This window comes from Jaculus jaculus, chromosome 3 (assembly GCF_020740685.1).
Source record: "Jaculus jaculus isolate mJacJac1 chromosome 3, mJacJac1.mat.Y.cur, whole genome shotgun sequence".
NCBI classification, from domain to species: domain Eukaryota; kingdom Metazoa; phylum Chordata; class Mammalia; order Rodentia; family Dipodidae; genus Jaculus; species Jaculus jaculus.
The window spans coordinates 12,798,506-12,823,696 of record NC_059104.1 but is presented as its reverse complement, the minus strand read 5'-3'; the positions used below and the strand labels follow the sequence as shown (position 1 = coordinate 12,823,696).

The 25,191-nt window shown below is 44.6% G+C and overlaps 1 protein-coding gene across 4 annotated transcripts in view; it reads left to right on the top strand.

Annotated features, from left to right (window-relative positions):
* The window catches only part of Ubac2 (UBA domain containing 2), a 156,785-nt gene that overhangs the window by 9,580 nt on the left and 122,014 nt on the right, over positions 1 to 25,191 (top strand). For 3 of the 4 annotated variants that reach the window (XM_045145669.1, XM_045145668.1, XM_004663384.2), the window contains exons 2-4: positions 12,342 to 12,469; positions 16,148 to 16,267; positions 18,474 to 18,583. In XM_045145669.1, the coding sequence (XP_045001604.1) occupies positions 12,342 to 12,469; positions 16,148 to 16,267; positions 18,474 to 18,583 (358 nt within the window). The remainder of the gene's footprint in view (positions 1 to 12,341; positions 12,470 to 16,147; positions 16,268 to 18,473; positions 18,584 to 25,191) is intronic. The other variant, XM_045145670.1, reaches the window with a different exon arrangement.

Sequence of the window (25,191 nt, the reverse complement as noted above, 5' to 3'; positions counted from 1 at the left end):
TGCCGGGCAGGTTTCTCCACCAGTGGTTGGAGGTGCTTAGTGGCTTCCAGTGTGTCATCCACTCACACAAAGGTGCTGGAAGGCACGTTGAAACCCAGGCTTAAGTGGCCCCGGCTTGAGTCCTCTGCTGTCTCCGCCAGGGGAGTATGGCAGGGACCCTGGCTCTTCCACGCTGAGATCTCATGCTCAGGATCTCGGCTGCATAGATGTATGCTCTGACAGTTGTTTTTCTCCCTAAGGACCAGTGTGGTCTACACTAAGAGTCCACTGAAGGACACCAGCCCTCAGGCTTCTCTCCTCTCCTCTGCTGGCCTAGCTCGTGTCTTTGTCGCTCTGGCACACTTAACTGTGGTGGGCCCTCCTCTTTGGGGTTGAGATTCACTTGTTGCCTGGTGATCACTGAACTTGGCCTGTGAGAGGTTCTGTTGTAAGGTAACGCTGATGGATACCTCCCGCAGCAATGCTCCTCTGGGCCACACCGAGGGACAGGCAAACCACACAGGTAAGGAGCCTGGGAAGTTAGTTCCTGACACTTTCAAATTGGGGTTTTCAGTCAGAAGTCCAGATTTCTGTTTTCTCACTAGGTGAGCAACCTGGCACCCTCAGGGCTGAACTTGGCAGCGGTCCGCTGAGCTCTGCTCTCTTGTCTGTCCTCCTCAGCTACTCAAATCAGCCACACATTTTCTTGTCACCTACCACAATTATTACATTGTGGAATTATGTTTTCTTCTCTTACAGTTTGTCCTGTAGGCTTGGAATTTTCCATAGACATTGGGATTTGCTTTTTTTAGAGTTTTTCCTGCCATTGGATCCTATTTTTGTACAATTTTAACAGCTTTCTTATCCCTTTGGACTTTTAAAATTATTTCATTATATTTCTTGTCTAGCACCTTGTTTTTAGTTTTTGAGGTAGGGTCTCACTATCCTAGGCAGACCTGAAATTTACTATGTAATCTCAGGCTGGCCTTGAACTCATGGCAATCCTCCTACCTCTGCCTCCCAAGTGCTGATGTTAAAGGTGTGTGCCATGTGCCACCACACCTGGCTTTTGTGTAGCACTTTTAACAAGAACTTCTTTTTGCATTTAATTAAGAGATTAGTATTTATATAGACTCTTCCTAGTAGGTATAAAACCAAGTACTGTTTAGCACAGTGGTAGGACTAAAAAGCAGGAGCCTGGGGCTGGAGAGATGGCTTAGTGGTTAAAGCACTTGCCTGCGAAGCCTAAGGACCCGTGTTCTACTCTCTAGATCCCACATTAGCCAGACTCACAAAGGTGAAGCAAGCACAAGGTTGCACGTGCCCACTAGGTGGCACAAGCGTCTGGAGTTCAATTTCAGTGACTGAGGCCCTGCCATTTTTTTCCTCTCTCTCTGTCTCTCTAGCTCTTAAAAAAATGCAGGTGCCAGATGCTGTTGTGGGCACCTTGCAGCTTTGATGGCTGTTGTCTGGTATGTAAGCAAGCCTCCATGTTCGGTGCTGTTGTAGAACTTTCTTTTTAATCTTCTGCCCCACCCTCTGCCAAAAATGCACATTGCTTAAATATTTTAGATGTAGAGCATAATTTTATTTTTGTATCTAGAAGGAAGATCCTCCTCCTTGCTCTCCCCTCCTTTTTTTTTTGAGGTAGGGTCTCACTCGAGCCCAGGCTGACCTGGAATTCACTATGGAGTCTCAGGGTGGCCTCGAACTCACAGCAGTCCTACCTCTGCCTCCCGAGTGTTGAGATTAAAGGCGTTGAGATTAAAGCCACCATGCCCGGCTTTCTCCCCAACTTTTTTAAGAAAAGAAACTACTTAGCACTTTCTTCTGTTTATTTTCCTGACAAGCTTAAATGATATAGTAATAAGTGTAAGGGGGCTGTTCTCCTCATCCAGGCACTTTGGCCAGTTGCCTGGTGAGCTGGTGAGCAGTCGGTATGGCAGGACCTGGTGTCACTGAGTCCTCCTCAGTGCTGGAGGAACAGGGGGCCATTTATGGATGGCGTTCAGTGTTTTACTCCCACACACTGTTGGCTGTAACATAAAGAAACTGGGGCTTTTTGGTCCCAGGCAGTCTTTCTGAGGGACACTTTATGGAGATGGTCACCAGGAAGCACACATTCCTCGCTAACTTAACGTGCTCCCTGAAAGAAGCGCCATTAGAATTGTTTGTAGGAAGCTGGCTGGCTTGGGAGTCAATCAGTCATGGTGAAAGCTGCTGGTCTCCATTGAGGTCTACAGCTTGCATCCAGACCTCCAGAACCCTTGTTTGGGTTTAGTCCCTTTTTTTTTTTTTAATTTTTATTTATTTATTTGAGAGCGACAGACACAGAGAGAAAGACAGATGGAGAGAATGGGCGCACCAGGGCTTCCAGCCTCTGCAAACGAACTCCAGACGCGTGCGCCCCCTTGTGCATCTGGCTAACGTGGGACCTGGGGAACCAAGCCTCGAACCGCGGTCCTTAGGCTTCACAGGCAAGCGCTCAACCGCTAAGCCATCTCTCCAGCCCTTTAGTCCCTTTTTGATGAAGTTTTCTTTTTCTTTTTCAAGGAGGGTCTCACTGTAGCTCAGGCTGACCTGGGATTCAGTAGGTTGTCTCAGGCTGGCCTCGAACTCACAGCGATCCTTCTACCTGTGCCTCTCGAGTGCTGAGATTAAAGGTATGTGCCACCATGCTTGGCTGGAAAGTTTTCTTAAAAGATGCTTAAGCCAGATGTGGTGGCACACGCCTTTAATCCCAGCACTCGAGAGGCACAGGTAGAAGGATCGCTGTGAGTTTGAGGCCAGCCTGAGACAACCTACTGAATCCTAGGTTATCTTGAGCTACGGTGAGAACATACCTTGAAGCCCACCCCCACACAAAAAAAGCTACTTAAAAAGGCAGAGATAGGAGGATCACAGTGAGTTTAAGGCCACCCTGAGACCACATAGTGAATTCCAAGTCAGGCTGGGCTACAGGGAGACCCCACCTCCAAAAACCAACAAGTGAACAAAGCGAAAGCTACTTCATGCAGGGCTGGGGATGTAGCTGGGTTAGTAGAGTGCCCAGCACCGCCCTGGGTTTGATCTCCAGCACCACATAAATGCCTGTGATCCCAGCCAGCATTCAGGAGGTGGAAGCGGGAGGATCAGAAGTTCAAGGTCATCCTTAGCCACATTTGTAGCTTCAGGCCAGCCTGGGCTACATGAGACTGTTTCAGAAAAACAGTAAGGTTACTTCCTGAGACTCCAAATCACCCCGCTCTCATGGGAACTTTTTTTTTTTAATAAACCAAGTCGTTAAACAGTCAGAAATAGGAAAGCCAGTATTGTGGTATGATATGGTGGCCCCCTCCTCTAAGGGTGTGAACCACACTGGGTTTTTTGACGGGTATGTTTTTACATGCTACATTTGGGGGGGGGCAGGGAGCGTTATCACTACCCCAACTTATTTGCAGCAAGAAGGAGCACATCTGTAACAACCCACATGGCTGAGCTTTGCAGACCTGTGGTTAGCGTCTTCAGTCCTCAAAATGAGCATGCTTTTTTTTATTCTGGCAGAATTCACATAACATCAAATGCATGCTTCAGCCATTTCGGGCTACATGATTGGCCTTGTGCTAGTAACTCGTCCATGTTGTAGCTTGTATTAGGACTTCATTTCCTTTCTTTTTGACACAACAACATTCCGTTGCATGGATGAACACCGCATTTTGTTTCTCCCTTCATTTGTTGGTGGCACTGGCTTCTTTTTTTTTTTTTTAATCATCATGATAATGCTGCTATGAAGATTTGTGTATATGTTTTTGTTTGAACACTGTTTTCATTTTTTTTGGATGCATAATGTATACCTAGCAGTGGAATTGATGGGCTATGTGGTAATTCTGTGTTTGCTTTTTGTTTGTGTTATTTTTAAAATACTTTTATTTTTATTTATTCATTTGAGAGAGGGGGGGGGATAGAGAGAGAGGGGAGAGAGAGAGAGAGAGAGAGAGAGAGAGAGAGAGAGAGAGAGAGAGAGAGGATGGGCACGCCACTACAAATGAACTCCAGATGCATGTGTCACCTTGTGTATCTGGCTTACTTGGGTCCTGGGGAATTGAACCTGAGTCCTTAGGCTTCCTAGGCAAGTGCCCTAAGCTAACACTTTAGCCCTGTTTGTTTTTGACTAGGCAGGTTTCTCTCTAGCCCAGACCGACCTGGAACTTGCTCTGTAGCTGACCTTATCTTCCTATCTCAGCCTCCCTAGCGCTGAGATTAAAGATGTGCATCACCATGCCCTATTGCTGTTTTTTAACAACAACAACAATATGTGTGTGTGTGTATACATACATGCATACATATGTGTGTGTGTGTGTGTATGTATACACACACACATATTTGTTTATTTATTTATTTATGAGAGAGTGAGAATATTGGCATTTCTGGACCTCCAGCCACTGCAATCTATTCCAGATGCATGCACTACCTTGTGCACATGTGCGACGTTGTGCTTTCATCACCTTGTGTGTCTGGCTTATGTGGGACTTGGAGAGTTGAACATGGGTCTTTAGGTTTCACAGGCAAGTGCCTTAACCTCTAAGCTATCTCTCCACCCATATATATGTATGTATGTATGTATGTATATATATACTTTTTAAATTTGTTTGAGAGATAGAGAGGAGAATGGCATGCCAGGGCCTCCAGCCACTGCAAACAAACTCCAGATGCCCCAATTTGTGCATCTGATTACGTGGGTCTTGGAGAATTGAACTTGATCCTTTGGTTTTGTGGGCAAATGCCTTAGCTGCTAAGCCATTTCTCCAGCCCCTGTTTATATATATTATTTATTTGCAAGCAGAGAGAGATAGAAGAGAAATAGACAGACAGAATGGGCGTGCCAGGGCCTTTAGCCACTGCAGCTGGACTCTAGATGCATGTGTCACTTTGTGTATCTGACTTTACATGGGTCCTGGGGCATTGAACTTGGGTTGTTAGGCCTGAAATCAAGTGTTTTAACCACTCTCTCTCCAACCCTTCTGTTTGCTTCTTGAGTAACAACAACAAAAAAATGCATTTAGGGGCTGGAGAGATGGCTTAGCGGTTAAGAGCTTGCCTGTCAAGCCTAAGGACCCCAGTGCGAGGAACCAGATGCACAAGGGGCGCACGCGTCTGGAGGACCTTTGCAGTGGCTAGAGGCCCTGGCGTGCCCATTCTCTATATATCTGCCTCTTTCTCTGTCTGTCACTCTCAAATAAAAATAAATAAAAACCAAAAAATTTAACAAAATGCATTTAGGTATAAAATAGAAAATATGTAAAGTTATATTTTCTTGTAATATGTTAGGAAAAGTTTAATAGTGGGTTTCAATATCAGCCTCTCTACTAATAAGCTATGACATTGAACAAGTTATTTGATCTTTGTCTATTTTTTCACTTAAAGTATGTGAGTAGTTGATTCTTGCTTCACGATTACCATAAGGGTTCACTGAGATAGTGTTCCACAGGAAGTCCTTTTATCAGCACAATACCTGGTATAAAATAATCCATATATAATAATCATTTAGGTCAATACACAGTAAACCTAAGCCTAATCAGCATTCATTACCACAAAAAAAAAAAAAATGGCTGTGTGCTTTGGCCGTACTGGAAAGTAATAGATGAGTGACCCGAAAGGAAATTGTAAAGCTTGATGTCCTGAACTCTCTTTACCATGAGCATTTTGCATTTTTACTTTTAAGTTACTGAATTCCCGGTTGTTCTCTAAATTTGTAGCGCTTCTGTTTTCAAAGGTGGAAGGACCTATCACAGAGAAGTAGTCTTTTTTTTTTTTCCACTTTCTGTTTGATCACTGCTTGGGTTCTTTATGTATGAACTACACTTTCTGGTCCACTCACAGATGGGAAATTTTCTAGCAACCTGCCCCTTCTCAAAGCATGCGGATTTAATGAACCTGTCTCCCAAATAAGTAACTAGTTAAAAAAAAAAATTTTTTTTTGCTGGGTGTGGCGGTTCACACATTTTTTTTTTTCTTATTTCAGCTGTTTAATGGCAGTTTTTTAAAAAAAATTTTATTAACATTTTCCATGATTATAAAATACATCCCATGGTAATTCCCTCCCTCCCCACCCCCACACTTTCCCATTTGAAATTCCATTCTCCATCATATTACCTCCAGCTCACACTTTTGATCCTAGCACTCAGGAGGGGCAGAAGTAGGAATATCACTGTGAGTTTGAGGCCACCCTGAGACTACATACTGAGTTCTAGGTCAGCCTGGGCTAGAGTGAGACCCTACCTTGTAGTACTGTATTATTATTATTTTTTATTATTTTTAGATTTTGGTTTTCTGAGGTAGGGTTTCACTCTAGCCCAGGCTGGCCTAGAATTTACTTAGTAGTCTCAGGATGGCCTTGAACTCATGGCGATCCTCCTACCTCTGCCTTCCAAGTGCTGTGGTACTGTATTTGTGACAGTGTATGTCTTCACTGAAAACCCACCATGATGTGAAAATAAGCTGCACACAGGGCATGGTAGGACAGAATTGTATTTATACGTAGATTGCAGCCCTGAGTGCTGCTTTTGCCAGGATGCCACTTAGTTGGCATTATATCAAATACGCCCTGTGCCCCACTTCAGGGTGCTCAGTCGTACTTCCTCCTCCGTCTGTTTTTAGAGAGTGACTTTTGGTACAAGCAGCTTTGGTTTTGCTTGTTTCTTTGCACTCCAGTGAGGCTTTTCCCCCTGGGGCCTTGTCGCCTTGTGGGGACGGGAGCTGATGAGAGAAAGTGCTTTCCTCTCTTCCCTGGGTGATGGTTCTGAGGGTAAGTTCTTGCAGGTATAGCAGCTGTCGTCCGTGGTCATGGCCAGCTTGCCAATCTGCTCCTGTGTGGACTCTCACTCCTTGATTCCCTTGTCTTCCACTTCTGTTCCCCGGAGTCACATTCCAAAGTCACTTACCTGCCTTTAAGCCTTTGTCTCACCCTCTACGCTCAGAGGACCCCAGCTAAGACGTTTGTTGTCACGGACAGGGAGGACAGGTAACATACTCTCTGCCTCTGTTTTTTATAGGTAGCAATTCAAGAAGGGCAGTGTTTACTTCACAGGGTTATTCTGAGAAATAAACCATGTAATTCATTCTTTTACTACCATAAATATAGACAGGCTGCTACGTACTGAGCAGTGTGCCAGCTCTGGGAACATACCAGTGAGCAGGACAAGTAAGGGCCCTGCTGTCAGCACAGAGTTGGCTTGTTGTTGTTGTTTTTTGGTTTCTGAAGGTAGGGTCTCACTCTAGTTCAGGCTGACCTGGAATTCACTATGGAGTCTCAGGGTGGCCTCGAACTCATGGTGATCCTCCTACCTCTGCCTCCCGAGCTGGGATTAAAGGTGTGCGCCACCACACCCGGCAAAAATTGGCATTTTTTATGTAGGAAACAGAGAAATGAACCTAGAAAGCTTCCAGCTGAAACTGCTGTGATACTAGTGAAGCAGGGTGACGTGCCCAGGAACAGTGGGTGATGTGGGGGTGCTGCTGGAAATGAGGACCACATGGTACGAGTAAACGGGGCACTAGGGGAGCATTTTGGGGAGCGAGAGTGAAGATACAAAGGCTGTGTGCAGCAGTGAGTGCTAGAGCAAGAGTGCACATACCAGGCACCCATGTATATGTATATGTGTATGTATATGTGTATGTGTATGTGTATGTATGTGTATATATGTATATGTATTTTATTGGAGTTATTTTGTTCATGCTGTTGAGAACTTTGTAGCTACAACCTTGTAAGAGATGTTGGGTCGTTCTTTTCCCTTTTCCCATTTCATGGTTTTGGTTTTGGTCATCAGCATGATGATATCTTCATAAAAATGTGTTGAGAGATTGGAGACATGGTTCAGTGGCTAAAGGCGCTTCCTTGCAAGCCTGCTGGCCCAAGTTAAGTTCCCTAGCACCCACTTAAAACCAGACCTGTCTGTGAGCTCTGCACCTATAATAATGGTAGATGGAGCCAGAAGAGCCTAGAAGCTTATACTAGTGAGCTGCAGTAGCTTCCTCAATTGCTCACCATCTTATTTTATTTATTTATTTTTGGTTTTTCGACCTAGGGTCTCACTCCAGTCCAGGCTACCTGGAACTTACTCTGTAGTCTCAGGATGGCCTTGAACTCATGGCAATCCTCCTACCTCTGCCTCCCAAGTGCTGGGACTTAAGACATGTGCCACCATGCCCAGCTACCATCTTATTTTTTTAGGCAAGATCTTTCACTGAACCTGGAGCCTACTGATTGGCTAGACTAGCTAGCCAGTAAGTCCTAGCGACCTACCTGTCTCCACTTCCCCATGGCTGGGATCACAGGTACGCACCACCACACCCAGCATTTACCTGGGTGCTGGGATCTGAATTCACATTGTCATGTTTGCCTGGCAAGCACTTTACCCACTCAGCAATCCATCCCCTAAAATGTGTTTTTTTTTTTTTAAGTAAAATTTTCAAAAATAAAATGCATGTCTAGAGTTGATGAGTAAGTCCTGCTGTCTTCTTGGAATTGGTGTATTATCCATTATGGTCCACATGGGTTTCAGGAATCTGAGCTTTTTCTCTTCTTCAGAGGAGGACTTACATGGTAGAGTTATCAGATTTCAGTTATCAGGTATATATTTTGGTAATGCTTTCATCTGGACAGAACTGAAATGGTTGCATAAGTAGAATCAGTGATTCAATAAGTATATAAGTAGAATCAAGTAATACTCTGTGACTGGCTTACTTCACTTAGCACAGTGTCCTTCAGGTTCATCCATTGGGTAGCCTGGGCCAGAACTTCCTCTCTTTTGATGACGTATGCATGCAGTACAGCTTGTTTCTGCTTGTTCATGTCTGTCAGCGTATGCTTAGGGTGTCCCTCCTGCATGCGTGCATGCCAAAGGACAGCCTCAGAAAACGTCATCCACTTCTTTTGTGATATGGTCCCTTATTCACTTGAAGTTCACCAGTTGGGCTAGACTAGCCGCTGAGCAAGCCCGAGAGCTGCCTGCTTCTGCCGTCCGGTGCCGGTTACAGACGCGTGCCTCCACGGTCCTGGATGTGGAGCTCGGGCCTCGTGCTTGCCAGGAAATCAGTCATTTCACTGGCAGGTCTGTTTCCCCAGCCCTGGTCTACCCTTCTGTCCTTGTCCTCCTCTAATCACTTCTCAGTTAGCAACCCGGATGATCGTCTTCCAGCTGATGTGTCACTGTTCCTCTCAGAGGGAGGCTGGACGCCCTCGCACGGCCTGCAGCTCTGTGCTGTGCCCCCCCCCCCATGTGCCTTGCTTGTCCTGCTTTCAGCGGTCCCTTTTCAGAGCCTTTGGACTCGCTTCCCTTTGCCAGAGACCCCCCTCCCCAGGTATCTGCAAGCCCACCACCTAAGGTCATGGCTAAATCTCCCCCAAGCTGCCCTGAGTAGAATGGCACCCTTTTACCCTGCGGGCAGGTGGCTGCTGGCTGATGTGGCAGCAGACAAACCCAAGTGTGAGGGGCTGGCTCTACAGGAGCCGCTGCCAGGCAGCTCAGTGCCACTAGAATCGTTGGGGGCGGGAAGTGGGAGGCTCTGCCCCACACTCTCTCCATCTCCAGCGTCTACTGATAGCATGGCTCCCAGCTTGACCCCCCACACCTGCCTGGGAGTGACATGTCATGTTTACCCGGCCCGCAGGTTACATGCCATCCAACTTCAGTTGATGGGGGTGTTAGCAGCCCTGCCACATGTCTGAGAAGAGGCCACGGAATACATGGTAGATGGTAGCCTCGGGCTTTCCCTGCTTGGTTTTTCTGTGGCATTTGTTTCTGTCTGACACGCTGTAAATCTACCTTGTTTATTTTCTTTTCTCTCCTTCGATTGTGAACAGTGGTGACAAGTGTAGGGACTTGATCCGTCTCTTCCCCCTGATCCGTAGAGCTTTGAAACATGCACTAGTATGTAGTCTGTGTGTAGTAGTGCTTAGGGAGGGATTGAGAATACCACGGCAAATTATTCAGAAAATGGGGCCGAATTGGGAGTATGAGCCGGTGGAGGGGCTGGAGGAGTGGGGAGGCGAGGACGTGAGCTTAGAAGCTGGGGAGGAGACTCGCGGAGAATAGCAGTGGACTTGTGGGAGAGTGCAATGTCGCTGCGCGCTCTGCGGCCGTGGGTCTGCAGCTCAGCTCTGTAGTTGTTTTCCCAGTCACGCTGACTTGCTCAGGAGTGCCAAGGAAGAGGCTGAAGTCATCGGCCACTTCATAAGGACAGGTGGAGGTTGAAGCAAAACTCAAGCTCTCGCCAGGCGTGGTGGCACGTGCCTTTAGACCCAGCACTCGGGAGGCAGAGGTAGGAGGAGCGCTGTGAGTTCAAGGCCACCCTGAGATGACATAGTGGTTCCATCCAGGTCAGCCTGAGCTGGAGTGAGCCCCCTACCTCCACAAATCAAGTTCTCTCTTGAAGGAACACCTGTCACACCCCTGCTCCAGTCTTGTCAAAACAATGAACCATTTACCTGGAACAGAGGAAGCCCACGTACCTAGGAGGGCCCTGGCATGGTGGGGATGGCATGAGCTGTCTGTTTTCCACTCTTTCTTTGGGGGGGGGATGGGAAGAGTAGTGCTGATAAGCAAATCCAGATCCTCATGTAGCCTGGGCAGGTCCTCAACCACTGAGCTACATCCCCAGCCCTCTCTTCACTGTGTGTTTTATTTTTTCCTCATGACATCCTTCTGGTAAGTTCTAGTCTCCATTTTACACACTAGGAAAATAGCTTCCATGGCTCAAGATAGACTCAATAAAGCTCGTCACTCTGCCAGCCATGGCGCCCTCATGCCCTGTTGAGGCACCAGGTATTGGGGTGCTCTGTTAGGGTGTAGGCCTTGGAAGCCTGGATGAGAGTACGCAGACACAGTAAGTGGCTCAAGTTCAGAGGTGCAGACACTTGCAGCACCTCACCAGAGGAACTGCCGGAGCTATTTTTGTATGCTTGCACAAGTGCTGTAAACCACAGTACCAACTGTAACTGGCAAACCCACCCCCAGGGAATTTCTTATGAATAAGATACAGAATCTTCAAAAATAAAAAATGAAAAAAAAAAACCCACCCAGAATCTGAGAGTGCCCCATGGCGATGCCTCTGTGGTCCTGCCTGGCGGTGAGCTGAGCGGTTCTCCCGTCAGGGCTGTTCTTGGCTTGTGATGTCCACAGCAAGGGCAAGCAGGTGCCTCCCTTCAGAGGTCCCGCGTGTCATCAGGAAGGCAAAACGGAAGGGAACCCTGACTTAGGCAGTGTGGGGGAGCCAGGGCCCAAAGTTGGGAACGCTGTGTAGGCTAACATGGGTCCATCAGGTTGGTGGAGGAAAGTGGAAAACACAGCTGAAACTTGGAGGCTGGATAAGGCTTAGATAAAGCAGTACTGGGCTGGGAAGGCCTGGATGCTGCTGGAGATGTTGTCTGGGAGCAGAAACCACTGTGTTCCCACGGCAGGCAGGTGAGCACCTTGCAGATAGAGAAGGCTCTGGGGCAGAGCGGTGGGCAGTCAGCCCTGGGAGGCAGGTGGGCTGCTGGAACACACGTCACGACTCAGCGTCCATTTTCTGAAGTGTGTTCTGTGGACATTACTGGCTGTTACGTTGTCTGGTTTCCTATGAGAGCCAACTGATAGTGAATCCCTTCCCAAAGATTCCACTTATCCTTCGGCATCCTTTGCTGACGCCTGCTGCTGTTTGTTGTAAAAAGAGCTGGGCATCAGAATGTCTGTACTTGTCTCTCCAGTCTCTTGTTCTTCGCGCGCGCGCGCGTGTGCGTGTGCGTGTGTGTGTGTGTGTGTGTGTTATATGCAAACGTGCATGTGCACATGGAGACCAGAGGTCGTTGTTGGGTATCTTTTTCTGTCACTCTCCATCCTATCTTCTGAGACAGAATCTCTCACTTAATCCAGAGCTCACCAATTTTGCTGGACAAGCTAGCTAAGAGCCCCAGACAGTCTTGTTTCGCACCTCCGTAGCTCTGAGACTGTGTGTGTGCACACCACGCCGGTCACTTTCATGTGGGTGCTTAGTGTCTGAACTCGAATTCCCGTGCATGCACAGCAAGTACTTTGCCCATTAAGCTATCTCTCAGGACCCTCATCCATGTGCATTTAAAAAAATACTTATTCATTTGAAACAGAGAAAGGGAGAGAGAGAGAGAGACTATGAATGGGCATGCCAGGGTCTCCTGACACTGCAAATAGACTCCAGACACATGTGCCACTTTATGTATCTGGCTTTATGTCGGTACTGGGAAATTGAACCCAGGCCATTGGGCTTTGCAAGCAAGTGCCTTTTAAATCGCTGAGACACCTTCCCATCAGTGTGTTTTTTGAAGTTGTAGTAACAGTCATTTTGAATGTGAGCTTCTTTCCTCCTAGACAAGGCACCTCTGTCAAAGAGCCTGTTGCTGGTCCCCAGTGCCCTTTCCCTTCTGCTGGCCCTCTTGCTGCCTCACTGTCAGAAGTTCTTCGTGTATGACCTGCATGCTGTCAAGAATGACTTCCAGGTAAGCACTCCTCCACTGGCCTCTGTGGGGAATGGGGATCCCCCCCCATATTGTGGTTTTCTTTTTTATATTTTATTTATTTGACAGAGGCAGAGAGAGAGAAAAAAAAGAGAGAGAGAGAGCTAGAGAGAGAGAAAATAGGCACACCAGGGCCCCTAGCCACTGCAAACAAACTCCAGATGCATGTGCCACCTTGTGCATCTGGCTTACATGGGTGCTGGGGAATTGAACCTGCCTCCTTAGGTTTTGCAGGCAATTCCCTTAACCACTAGGCAATATTCCCAGCCACCTTTTTTTCTTTCTTTATTTTAAAGTATGTATTTGCATGTGAGTGTGCGTGCATGCGCGTGTGTGCATGTATGTGCACATGCACGCACACGTGCACATATGAGCATGCCAGGGTCTCTTGCTACTGCCAACAAATACCTATCTGGCTCTATGAGGGCAGCTAGGGAATCAAACCTGGGCCAGGACGCTTTGCAAGCAAGTACCTTTAACTGCTGGGCCATGTCCTGAGCCTCTAGGTTTGGCTTTTCTTCCTGCTATTTGTAAGTCTCTCAAAGCTCCTAAGTTGGCAGAAATACTATTTATTATTAATTTTCCACTAACAAGTACATTTTCTAATTGTATTTTTAAAATTTAATTCATTTTCCTTATTGACAACTTCCATAATTGTAGACAATAACCCATAGTAATTCCCCTCCCCCCACTTTCTTTGAAACTCCACTCCCCGTCATACCCCTTCCCCCTGTCAGTCTCTCTTTTATTTTGATGTCAACAGATGACAGAAGAGGAGACAAAGGCTCTATAAATCAGGAAGCAGCAAACCACAAGCCCAAAATATAGCTTATTTAAGAATGGCAAATCCAGCCATCCATCAGACTTAACATATGATTTACCCTGACATGGAAGGTGCCATTAGCACTGCTGATTCCATCCCATATACCAGGCTTATTTGGCAGGCACCAACCTGGTATAATCCCAGTTACCTTCTGGGAGGCTTGGGTCTCAGCTATGCTGCGCGCCCGCTTGGGTCCGGTAGGCTGGCTGGGTCGGTGGGTCGCTGCTCTGATCGTCTGTGCTGGGTGCTGTGTAGGTGAGCTCCCTTGCCCAGCTCTCTGGCCCTTTACTGCCACTATTGCTGGCAATAGGGGAAGGGGTGGCTCTGGATGGTGGCTGAAATTCTCCCACTGGTCCTCGCCATTCTCTTCTTCACGAGCTCCCTGCCATCCTCCCTTTCATGGTTCTTGAGTTTTCAAGGAGGCTGGTGGCTGGTGTGAGTGGAAAATCCCCTCACCTGGCTTTTCCTGCAGCTCAGGCCGAGCCTGGAGGCCGAGGCCGTGTGGACCTGGTGCCGCCACCGCTGGAGCCTCTTCTGTGGGTTCTAGGTGCTCTGGATTTCTCCTACTCCTCTGCTGTGGTCGGGAATTTCTTACACACCTTCACTTTTTCGTACAAGAGTATATTTTCCTGTTTTTTGTTTGTTTGTTTGTTTGTTTTTTGCTTTTTCTCCTCTTGGCTGCTTTGGTGTGGTTCCTACGCTGCCATCTTAACTGGAAGTCCTCTAATTGTATTTATTGATATTTTCAGCAGAGCAAATTATAATAAAGAAATTTCAGTGTTACTAAACACATTGGTTCAATTTCATTTTTATTATTATCTATTTATTTAGTGGAAAGAGAGAAAGAGGCAGAGAGAGAGAAAGAATATGGCTGCATCAGGGCCTCCAGCCACTGCAAACAAACTCCAGATGCATGTGCCACCTTGTGCATCTGTCTTACTTGGGTCCTGGGGAATTGAACCTGGGTCCTTTGGCTTTGCAGGCGAGTGCCTTAACCATTTATCCATCTCTCCAGCCCCCCAAGTATTTATTTGCCTATTTGATAGAGAAAGCTAGAAAGAAAGAGACAAACAGTGAATATGGGCATGTCAGAGCCTCCTACCCACTGATGGATGTACCACTTTGTGTATCTGGCTTTAAGTGGGTACTTGGGCATCGAACCAGGGTCATCACACTTTGCAAGCAAATGCCTTTAACTGCTGAGCCATCTCTCCAGCCCCTTGCATATGTTTTCAGTACACTCAAAAACAGTTAAAATGGGAGACTTTATCTTTTGTCTATTTTATCACAATAAAAATTTAAAGGAAGGACAGAGTTCATATGTCCCAGTTACCTTATAAGATAATTTTGAAGGGAAAATAAAGGCAAAACTTTTGCAGATGTCTTTGGGATAATCTTTAAAAATCTGGAAAATGTTTAAGACTCACAGTAGGACTTCTAGTAGTTTCTTATTTGTTTTGTTTTGTTTTTCTTTTTTTTCTTTTGTGAGGTAGGGTCTCACTGTAGCTCAGGCTGATCTGGAATTCACTATGTAGTCTCCGGGTGCCCTCGAACTCATGACGATCCTCCTACCTCTCTGCCTCCCCTGAGTGCTGGGATTAAAGGCATGCGCCACTACGCCCAGTTTGTTTTGTATATTTCTTTGTTTTTCATCCAGCCAGAAGTGAATTTTAAAAAGCTGATAATATTTCTAAACATAGTAATCCTAGCAGCAGTTCCCATAAGTTGTCTTATACATAGTTGCTGTGAAGCTCTTTGGTGATTAAAATTAAGCTCAGAATGGGGCTGGAGAGATGGCTCTACATACAGTTCAGGTGCTTGTCTGCAAAGCCTAGTGACCCAGGTTCGATTCCCCAGTACCCATGTAAAACCAGATGCACAAAGTAGTGCATGCATCTGGAGTTCATTTGCTGTGCTGGAGGCCCTGGTGTACCCATTTTCTCTCCCGCCCTCTCTCCCTCTCTCCCCCACCCTTGCTGTTTCTCTCCCTGTCTCTCTGCTTACAAATAAATAAATATATATATATTTTAAAAATTAAGCTCAGATTTACATTATTTGTAATGGGGAGAGAAAAAAAGAGACAGAATGGTGCACCAGGGCCTCCAGCTGCTGTAAATGAACTCCAGTGCATGCATCACTTTGTGCATCTGGCTTAAATCGGCTCTAGGGAGTGAAACCTAGGTCCTTAGGCTTCACAGGCAAGTGCCTTAATCACTAAGTCATCTCACTAGCCCAGAAATGCATATTTTTAAGTTTACACCTAAATTATTTCTCAGTTACAGCCTTGTTTTAAATTCAGCAACATGCAATTAAAATTTAAGTCTTTCATTTGAGCTGTTATATCCAATATTTATTTTACTAAAAAGCATTGCAGTTTTTCTTATAAGTTTGCTATTGTCTTAATACATTTTCATATAATTAGCAAAGAAATTGCAAATGCCCCTTTTTCTGTTGGAAGAAATTCCTAGGATGAGAAAGTTGAGCTCACTCTTTTTTTCAAAAATATTTTATTCATTTATTTATTTGAGAGAGAGAGAATGAGAATGGGTGCACCAGGGCCTCCAGCCACTGCAAACGAACTCCAGATGCGTGCACTTCCATGTGTATCTGGCTTACATGGGTACTGGGGAATCAAACCTGGGTCCTTAGGCTTCATAGGCAAGCACCTTAACTGATAAGTCATCTCTCCAGCCCCTGAGCTCACTCTTAGTCATACATGCTGGATTTTCTTTTGTGTGTGTGTGTTTACTTAGACCTTACAGATAGGCAGCATGAAACAAGGTAGAGACCTGGAAAATCTTTCTCAGTTTTTGTTCTTTCTTTAAATCCTCATCTAGATTTGGAGGTTGATCTGCGGAAGACTCATTTGCCTTGATTTGAAAGATACTTTCTGCAGTAGTCTGCTTATTTATAATTTTAGAATATTTGAAAGAAGATATGGAAGCAGGAAGTTTGCAGTAAGTTTTTCTATATTATACCTTTTCTACTTAGGTTCTGGAAAAATGACATTTATTTATATCATTATTTACTTATTTGGCACCCTTAGGGCCTGTTTTATTTGAGGCAGAGAATGGACATACTAGAGCCTCCTGCTACTTCAAATTAACTCCAGACACCTGACCTACTTTTTGCATCTGGCTTTACATGGGTACTGGGGAATCGAACTTGAGCCATAAAGCTTTGCAAGAAATGCCTTTAACTGCTGAGCCATCCCTCCAGCCCATTCCTAATTCTTTTTCTTTTTCACTTTTCTAAATTTATTTTTTTATTAACAACTTCCAAAATTATAGACAATAGCCCATGGTAATTCCATCCTTCCTTCCTACTTTCCCTTTTGACACTCCACTCTCCATCATATCCCCTGCCCCTCTCAACCAGTCTCTCTTTTATTTTGATGTCATGATCTATTCCTCCTAGTATGATGGTCTTGTGTAGGTAGTGTCAGGCACTGTGAGGTCATGGATATCCAGGCCCTTTTGTGTCTGGAGGAGCATGTTGTAAGGAGTCCTACCCTTCCTTTGGCTCTTACATTCTTTCCACCACCTCTTCCACAATGGACCCTGAGCCTTGGAAGGTGTGATATAGATATTGCATTTCTGCACACTCTGGGTCTCTTCTTTCCAGCACGATGATGCCTTCTGAGTCCTCCCAAGGTCACTGCCATCTGAAAAGAGAAGGTTCTCTAACCAAAAGCGAGAGTAGCATTAACAGTAACACTAAGAGAAGTGCTTACCGGGCAGTTTGGTGGGCATAGTATATATATTTAGCCAGACAGGAGCAGATGTTACATCCCTAGGGCTCGTGACTACCTCTATTGTAGGTTTTCAGTGTCAGGGATATATTCCCTCCCATGGAGTGGGCCTCTAGTCAAATTAGAGGGTGGTTGGTTTCCTCCATAACAGACATGCCACTATTTCACCTGTTGGCTCACTTGGCCTGGCTGGCCAACTTTAAGGCTTGCACTGTTCTATTGAACTGCATGCAGCATAACTTTTTCGAGCTTTCTGTTAGCTGGTCTACATGGAGGAGGTTTTCAGCTCAGCTCCAGCAGGATTTTTCAGTGACCTTGCAGCCCAAGTATATGGAGTCTTCAGCAGTAGAGTATTACCCTCCATTCCTGGTGAGAAACCAAGGGCCTTGGCAATGGCCTGTAATATTTTTGAGGCATCAGTGACCTCCCTAGCCAGCAACTCACTATAAGGAATTCTATCCCTAGCACTGAAAATTTTCTAGTAACAATTATGGCTCCATTCCTAATTCTTAAATTGTTTTAAAAAACATGTTTCAGGTAGGGTCTCGCTCTAGTCTAGGCTGACCTGGAATTCATTATGTAGTCTTAGGCTGGCCTTGAACTCACAGTGTTCCTCCTACCTCTGCCTTTTGAGTGCTGGGATTAAAAGCATGTGCCACTATGCCAGGCCTAAAAATTTTGAAATAAGTTCTTGCTAAACTGCCCAGGCTGGCCTTTTGAATAACTGAGAATACAGATGTGTACCACTATATCAGCCCTTTATTTTAAAATGGGTTTTATTTAGTCAAACCTGGCCTGTTGCTTATAATTATCTTTTAAATTTCATGATCCTACATCTGATGAGTATGAGAATTAAAGAAAAACTCAAAGCAGAGTGTGGTGGCTCACACCTTTAATCCCAGCCCTGGGGAGGCTGAGGTAGAAGGATCCCTCTGAGTTCAGGGCCAGCTTGGTGTTCCAGTGAGTTCCAAGTGATTCCCAGACTAGAGTGAGCTCCTGCTTCATTCCTACCCCCAAAATTTAAAGTTTAAACCAATAACATAATAAAATAATATAGTTATAGTAATTATACAGCACAGTATTAAGTGTGATAAAGTAATACAAATTTCAATTAGGACTTTGGCTAATAAAATTTTCATCACTTATTTAAATTAAGAGTTTGTGAGTTGTTAACAGTGTGTCTTGGTATAAATACTTCAACATACCTTAAAATTATGGAAGCTAATACATTAGAAAAATAGGGTTTTATTCCTCAGTTTTGAGAATTCTAACAAAAATAAATTATTTTATTATTTTTAGATATTATTATAGTTATTTGTGTATTTATGTATATGTCTGAGCTGACTCTTAACTGAATAAATGTTAGTTTCTTTTTATCTTACTCATTTCCGCTTCCCTGTTTTATTTTTCAGTCCTTTCTGCTGGGTTCCTGGGTCCTGTCAGCCTTGTTTGACTTTATCCTCGTAGAAGCCATGCAGTATTCATTTGGCATCACTGCGGCCAGTAGTTTGCCTTCTGGATTGTAAGTTGTTCTTAAAGACTCACTTTATTATAACTCCTAAATCTAACCAAAAGCGTTTCTGTTCACAAAATCAGTATTTCTAAACTTTTAGATACAGTAGGTTTAGGTAAAAAAAAAAAAAAATCCAATGTATGCCTATATATCCTGTATGTTCTTAAAACAATCAATTTTATGTTAATGCTTCCTTCTTTAAGTTTGAAATTCTGTTTTAAAATTTTTTTAATTTTGAGGTTGGGGATTTTAGCCCTATGGATGATTGTTTAAGGCCCTGGATTCAGTACTTAAGGCCCTGGGTTTGATCCTTAGCACTGAAAAACAAATATTATTATTATTTTTGCTTGTTTGTTTTGTTTTTCAAGTTAGGGGTTATTTCAGGCCAGGCTGACCTGGAATTCACTGTGTAGTCTCAGGGTGGCCTTGAACTCGTGGCAGTCCTCCTACCTCTGCCTCCTGAGTGCTGGGATTAAGCCACCATGCCCGGCTTCCCAGCTAAAACTTGTTTTTGGGAAAGTATCTCACTATGTGGTCCAGGCTGGCCTCTCACTCCTCCTGCTTCAGCTTTCTGGGTACTGGGATTATAAGCATGAGCCACCATATTTGAGTTAAAGCTTTTGACAAATTTGCAACTCAAGTCCTAAAGATGGAATTTGCCTTGTGTATTTTTATAGTTATATTTTATCTTTGTAATTCATATGAATCAAACTCAAAACCACCATCTAATCAGGCTGGATGACAGAAAACAAATGTACATGAAGTTCAGTTTCTGAAGAATTGTTGCACTAAGTTCCTAAATGTTTTTATAGCTGGTAATGTGGGTATACGTCCTCTGAGGAGAAGCAAAGGCAGCGTGCGGGTACGGGGTGCAGCTCTGTGCGCTTCCGTGAGGTGCTGCTCTCCCAGACACCAAGCTCCGCGTTGGTGCCCCTCGTGCTGGCAGCAGAGTGGGGCATCCGCACAAACATGGCCGTGAAGCCCCTCTCAGCTAAGCACACGAGCCGTGCTTAGGAGGTGAGGCTGGGTGAAAATAGACAGAACGCTTAAAATTCTGTCAGTGCTAACGTTAGCCTTGTTCAGATTTTAAATACCCAATTTTAATAACTATTGGATGTATCATATATCTTAATTCCAAATTTCTTTGGACCCCTGTTTTAAAAATAAGTGTTTTAAAAGCTTTTACACTCATGTTGATATTAAGTGTTGTTTTGTCCTTCATGGGCCCTACCAAGTTGTGATTGTCATGAAGATCCATGAATATTGACCTTCAACTGCTTTAGTAACAGATGGTTCTAAATTGTATTATGTCATGATTATGGTTCAGTTTTTGTGGCACACTGTGGGTTGTAAGTATAGTTAGACTGGGAAGTGTAGGTGTCCGCGCCTGTGAACCTGTGTAGCAACAGCCAAGGAGTCCGTGTTAACTCAGCAAGGAAGCAGCATTGCTGAATCACACATTGTTCCTCAAGTAGTCGTTCGTCCCTGGGCTAATTCATTTTGATTTCCAGTAAAGGCTACTGAGATTCGGGCATCTGTGTGGTACGTGTACAATTCAACCCATCTTAGGGATGGATCATAGTAACAGAGCTCTTAAATCTTTCACATATTGTCCCCTTGTCTGGTGACATTCCTCTTCCTACTGTACATGCAGCTGAATGTTAGGAGAACCTTCTGACTCGTTTATTTCATTATGGAATCCTTTGCAGTGGCACATGAAGAGAGGGCTGATTCAGTTGTGAGAAGTTCTTATTTATTCTTAATTGCTTTTCCTTGTGCATGTAGTATGTGGGGGGTGGGTGCGAGTGATGTGTGTGTGTGTGCGCATGTAGGTGCACGCTCACATGCACATGCATGTGGAGGCCAAAGGTTGACCTTGAGTGTTTTCCTCAATCACTGTGTATACAGCGTCTCTCACTGAACCTAGAGCTCACTGGCTGGGCTGGAGTAGCTAGCCAGAAAACCTCAGGGAGTCCTTGTCTCTGCCTCCCAGTGTGGGACCACAGGCATGTTCCACAGCTCCTGAGCTCTGTCTGGTCCTTATACTTGTATAGCAAGGACTTTTCCTGGTAAGCCATGCCCCCAGCCCTTAGTCTTCAGAGGAGTATTTAAATGTCAGCTTGTAGCTCATGCCTAGTATATACTTGTCCTAATATACTATTATTTCTAAACTGGTAGTCTTTTTTTTTTTAATTTTTTTTGTTCATTTTTTATTTATTTATTTGAGAGCGACAGACATAGAGAGAAAGACAGATAGAGGGAGAGAGAGAGAATGGGCGCGCCAGGGCTTCCAGCCTCTGCAAACGAACTCCAGACGCGTGCGCCCCCTTGTGCATCTGGCTAACATGGGACCTGGGGAACCAAGCCTCGAACCGGGGTCCTTAGGCTTCACAGGCAAGTGCTTAACCGCTAAGCCATCTCTCCGGCCCTAAACTGGTAGTCTTTACATGTGGATATTTGTTTTCCAGAATTGGGTACCCCCCCCAATCATGGAATTTAGATATTTTTATATGTTAAAGTGTTTCTGCTTATAAAGCTGAGTGAATTACTTATGTTTATTTATTTTTATTGACAAAGCCCATAATTATAAATTATAATTATAATTATCCCATAGTAATTCCCTCCTCCCTTTGCAACTCCACTCTCTCTCATATTCCCTCCCCCTCTTAATCAGTCTCTTTTATTTTGATGTCATGATCTTATTCTCTTATTATAATGGTCTTATGTAGGTAGTGTCAGGCACTGTGAGGTCATGGATATCCAGGCCATTTTGTATCTGGAGGAGCATGTTGTAAGGACTCCTACCCTTCCTCTGGCTCTTACATTCTTTCTGCCCCCTCTTCCACAATGGACCCTGAGCCTTGGAAGGTGTGATAGGGATATTTTAGTGCTGAGCACTCCTCTGTCACTTCTTCTCAACATCATGGTGCCTTCTCATCCCAAGATCACAGCCATCTGAAAAGAGAAACTTCTCTAGCCAAAAGTGAGAGTAGCATTAATATATAGGTATGAACATTAAGAGTAGTGCTTACTGGGCAGTTTGATGAGCATAGTATATACATTTAGCCAGACAGCAGCAGATGTTTCACCCCTAGGGCTCATGACTACTCCTGTTGTAGGTTTTCAGTATCAGGCATGTATTCCCTCCCATGGAGCGGGCTGAACCTAGAGCTCAGTCAAATTAGAGGGCGGTTGGTTTTCCCCATAACAGACATGCCATAATTGCACCCGTTGGCTCATTTGGTCTGGCTAGCCAAATATATGGCGTGTAGTGTCCACTGTTGAGTATCTTCACTGGTGATTTCTCTCTTTCCCATTGAACTGCATGCAGCATAGCTTTTTCTAGCTTTCTGTCAGCTGGTCTACATAGAGGAGGTTATCAGCTCAGTACCAGCAGGATTTCTCAGTAACCTTGCAGCCCAAGTATGTGGAGTCTTCAGCAATAGGGTCTTACCATCTATTCCTGGTGGGAAGCCAAGGGCCTCAGCAATGGCCTGTAGTGTTTTGGGGGCATCAGGGACCTCCCTGGCCAAAACTCACTGGAAGGTATCCCATTCCTGGCATTGACAATTTTCTAGTGGCTCCTGTGTGTTTCATTGTCCAAAAAAGTGTAAGTTTCCATATGATTTATTTATATCCTCTTAGATTTTGGTTAGTCCTCCCTCCACCTTTCCTTCACTCAACTCTTCCCCTGACCTCACTTAGGCCTTCTCATCCCCATTAATCTGTTCTTTCTTACATATATATATATATGTCTTCCCCCTTTCTATTCCCTTTATATCTCCTTTCTAGCTTATTGGCCTCTGCTACTGAGTTTTCTTCCTACTCACATAGAAGTCCAGTCATTTGTAGCTAGGATCCACATATGAGAAAGTTATTTATTTATTTGAGAGAGACAGTCAGACAGACAGAGTGAGTATGGAAACTCCAGGGCTTCATGTTGCTGCAAGCAAACTTCAGATGCATGCACTCCTTTATGCACCTGGCTTTATGTGGGTACTAGGGAATTGAACCCAGGCCATCAGGCATTGCAAGCAAGTGCTTTTAATCACTGAGCCATCTCTCCAGCTCCTGAATGAATTGAATTCGGGTTGTTATCCTTTGCAGGCAAGTGCCTTGACTACTGAGCCATCTCTGCAGCCCTGAATGAATTCTTTTATCACCTGCTTTAGCTTAGCTGCGATTTCACCGTGAGGCCCATGGTACACGCTTCTCCTTCACTGACTTTGTGTCAGCAGTCTTGTGTTACGTGTTGTGCACCCAGCACACACTTGCTACTCAAGAAAATCTTTCACTGAGAACTTGCAGAGAAATTCCCTGAAGCAAATTCATCTGCATAGTTAATGGGATATGACTAAATATATTTATCTTCCCTTTGGGTTGGGGGTCAAGTTCAAGGCTCCTACCCACTAGGCAAGTACTGTACCACTGAGTTGCACCCCAGCTGACTATGTGTTCGTAACTGCATATTAAATGCTGGGGTTATCCCTTCTTTCTCCTTCCTCTCTCCCTCCTTCCCTCCCTTCCTCAGAGATGTGTGTTAAAGGGTCATACTAAAATTGTAAGTTAGTTTTTCTCAGCTAAGAAGTGTGTAGTGTGACCATTTACATCTTGTACACCTCTTTACTTTTTATTGTGAAAAGCGCTCTGAGACCTGAAAGGAGAGCTGAATATGGTTTCTTGTCTTGGTTCTTCAGCTGAACAAGTCACATGACCTCTATAAAGCCCATTCTCTCTCTCTCAAATAAATAAAAATAAAGTATTAAAAAGTTAAAAAAAATTTATAATGAGTCTGTATGTGTGGCCCTTAATCCCCTTAAGAGGCTGTTGTATTGGGTAGGTAACAAAGGTGATTTAGCAGAGAAGAAAGTTCTAAGTTGAGTTATCTGTTTTACTTCCATAATATGTAGAATAATAGTTTTACAGATTATAGTTCAGTTCCGTTTTTTTTTTTTTAAATGTAGGGTTTCATTCTAGTCTAGGCTGACCTGGAATTCATTGTGTAGTCTCAGGGTGGCCTTGAACTCATGGCGATCCTCCTCCCTCTGCCTCCTGAGTGCTGGGATTAAAGGTGTACGCCACCATGCTGGGCTTCATTTTTTCTTTTTTTTTTTTAGATGTAGAAGTTACTCTATGAAGAAATTAAATGGCCATGTAAGGATAATAATCTAAGGTCCAAGCCGGGCATGGTGGTGCACGCCTTTAATCCCAGCACTCGGGAGGCAGAGGTAGGAGGATTGCCATGAGTTCAAGGCCACCCTGAGATGACAGAGTTAATTCCAGGTCAGCCTGGACCAGAGTGAGACCCTACCTCGAAAAACCAAAAACAACAACAATAAAAAAAGAATCTAAGGTCCCTGTCACTTCATATCTACTGTCACATACAGCCAAGGACAAAAATCAGTCTTTTAAAAAATTTATTTGCAAGCAGAAAGAGAAAGAAGAGACAGACAGAGGGATAGGCATGCCAGGACCACTAGCCACTGCAGACAAATTTCGGACGCATGCACCATTTTGTGCATCTGGCTTTATGTGGGCACTGAGGAATCAAACTCTGGTCATTAGGCTTCATAGGCAAGTGCCTTAACTGTTAAGCCATCTCTCCAGCCCAAACTTAGTCTTTTGCAATGTTTAAAATTTTTTTCTTTTATTTACTTGAGAGAGAGAGAGAGAGAAAGAGTGGGCATGTCTGGGCCTTTAGCCACTGCAAACGAACTCCAGATGCGTGAGCCCCCTTGTGTGCGTGTGTGTGTGCAACATTGCACACTTATGTCACCGTGCGTATGGCTTGCATGGCACCTGGAGATTCGAACACGAGTTCTTAGGCTTTGCAGGCAAGCACCTTAACCACTAAGCTGTCTCTCCAACCCTTTTGCAATGTTTTTTAATCATGTGAGAAGAGCAGACTGTTGATATTACAGGAAGTCATGTCACCACTCAGTAAGCCTCTCCTGTCAGGAATGAGCCAGAACGGAAATGGGATCTCAGCCACGTTTCCAGCATTAAATTTTGGTTTGCGTAATATCCATGACCCCGCAGTGCCTAGCACTATCTTCACAAGACCCTCATAATGGGGGGAAAAGATGATGACATCAAAATAAAAGACTAATGGAGAGAGGGAGGGGATGTGATGGAGTGTAGCTCTGTGAAGGGGGAGGTAGGGGAGGAGAGCAATTACCATGGTTTATTTTCTGTAAGTATGGAAGCTGTCAATAAAAAGGAAAAAATAAAAATAAAAAAAATAAATTTGGGTTTGGTGAGGAGTGGTACTCAAAAATTGTGTTTAGGGACATCTGTCTTCACAAGACAACAAGCTAGGAGGAGGGTGAGGGTGCCTGGATTGCTTGCTGCATTCTGTTTTGCTCTGTAGTATACAGTGGTGATGCGTTACCTACGGCTGCTTGCATAGAAATCCCAAGTTGGGTGTTTAGAACATAAAATGCTGACCACAGATCTCCACCCTCAGTGTGAATTAGACACAAGGGAGATGCAGCTAGGTGGAAATATAATCAAATTATTCTCCTTGTGAGTCACTTGCATAGAGAATTAAATGATAAGCTAGTTATTAGTGCAGGTAAAGCTTACTTTGAAACATACTTTGGATGTTTTCCCCACTA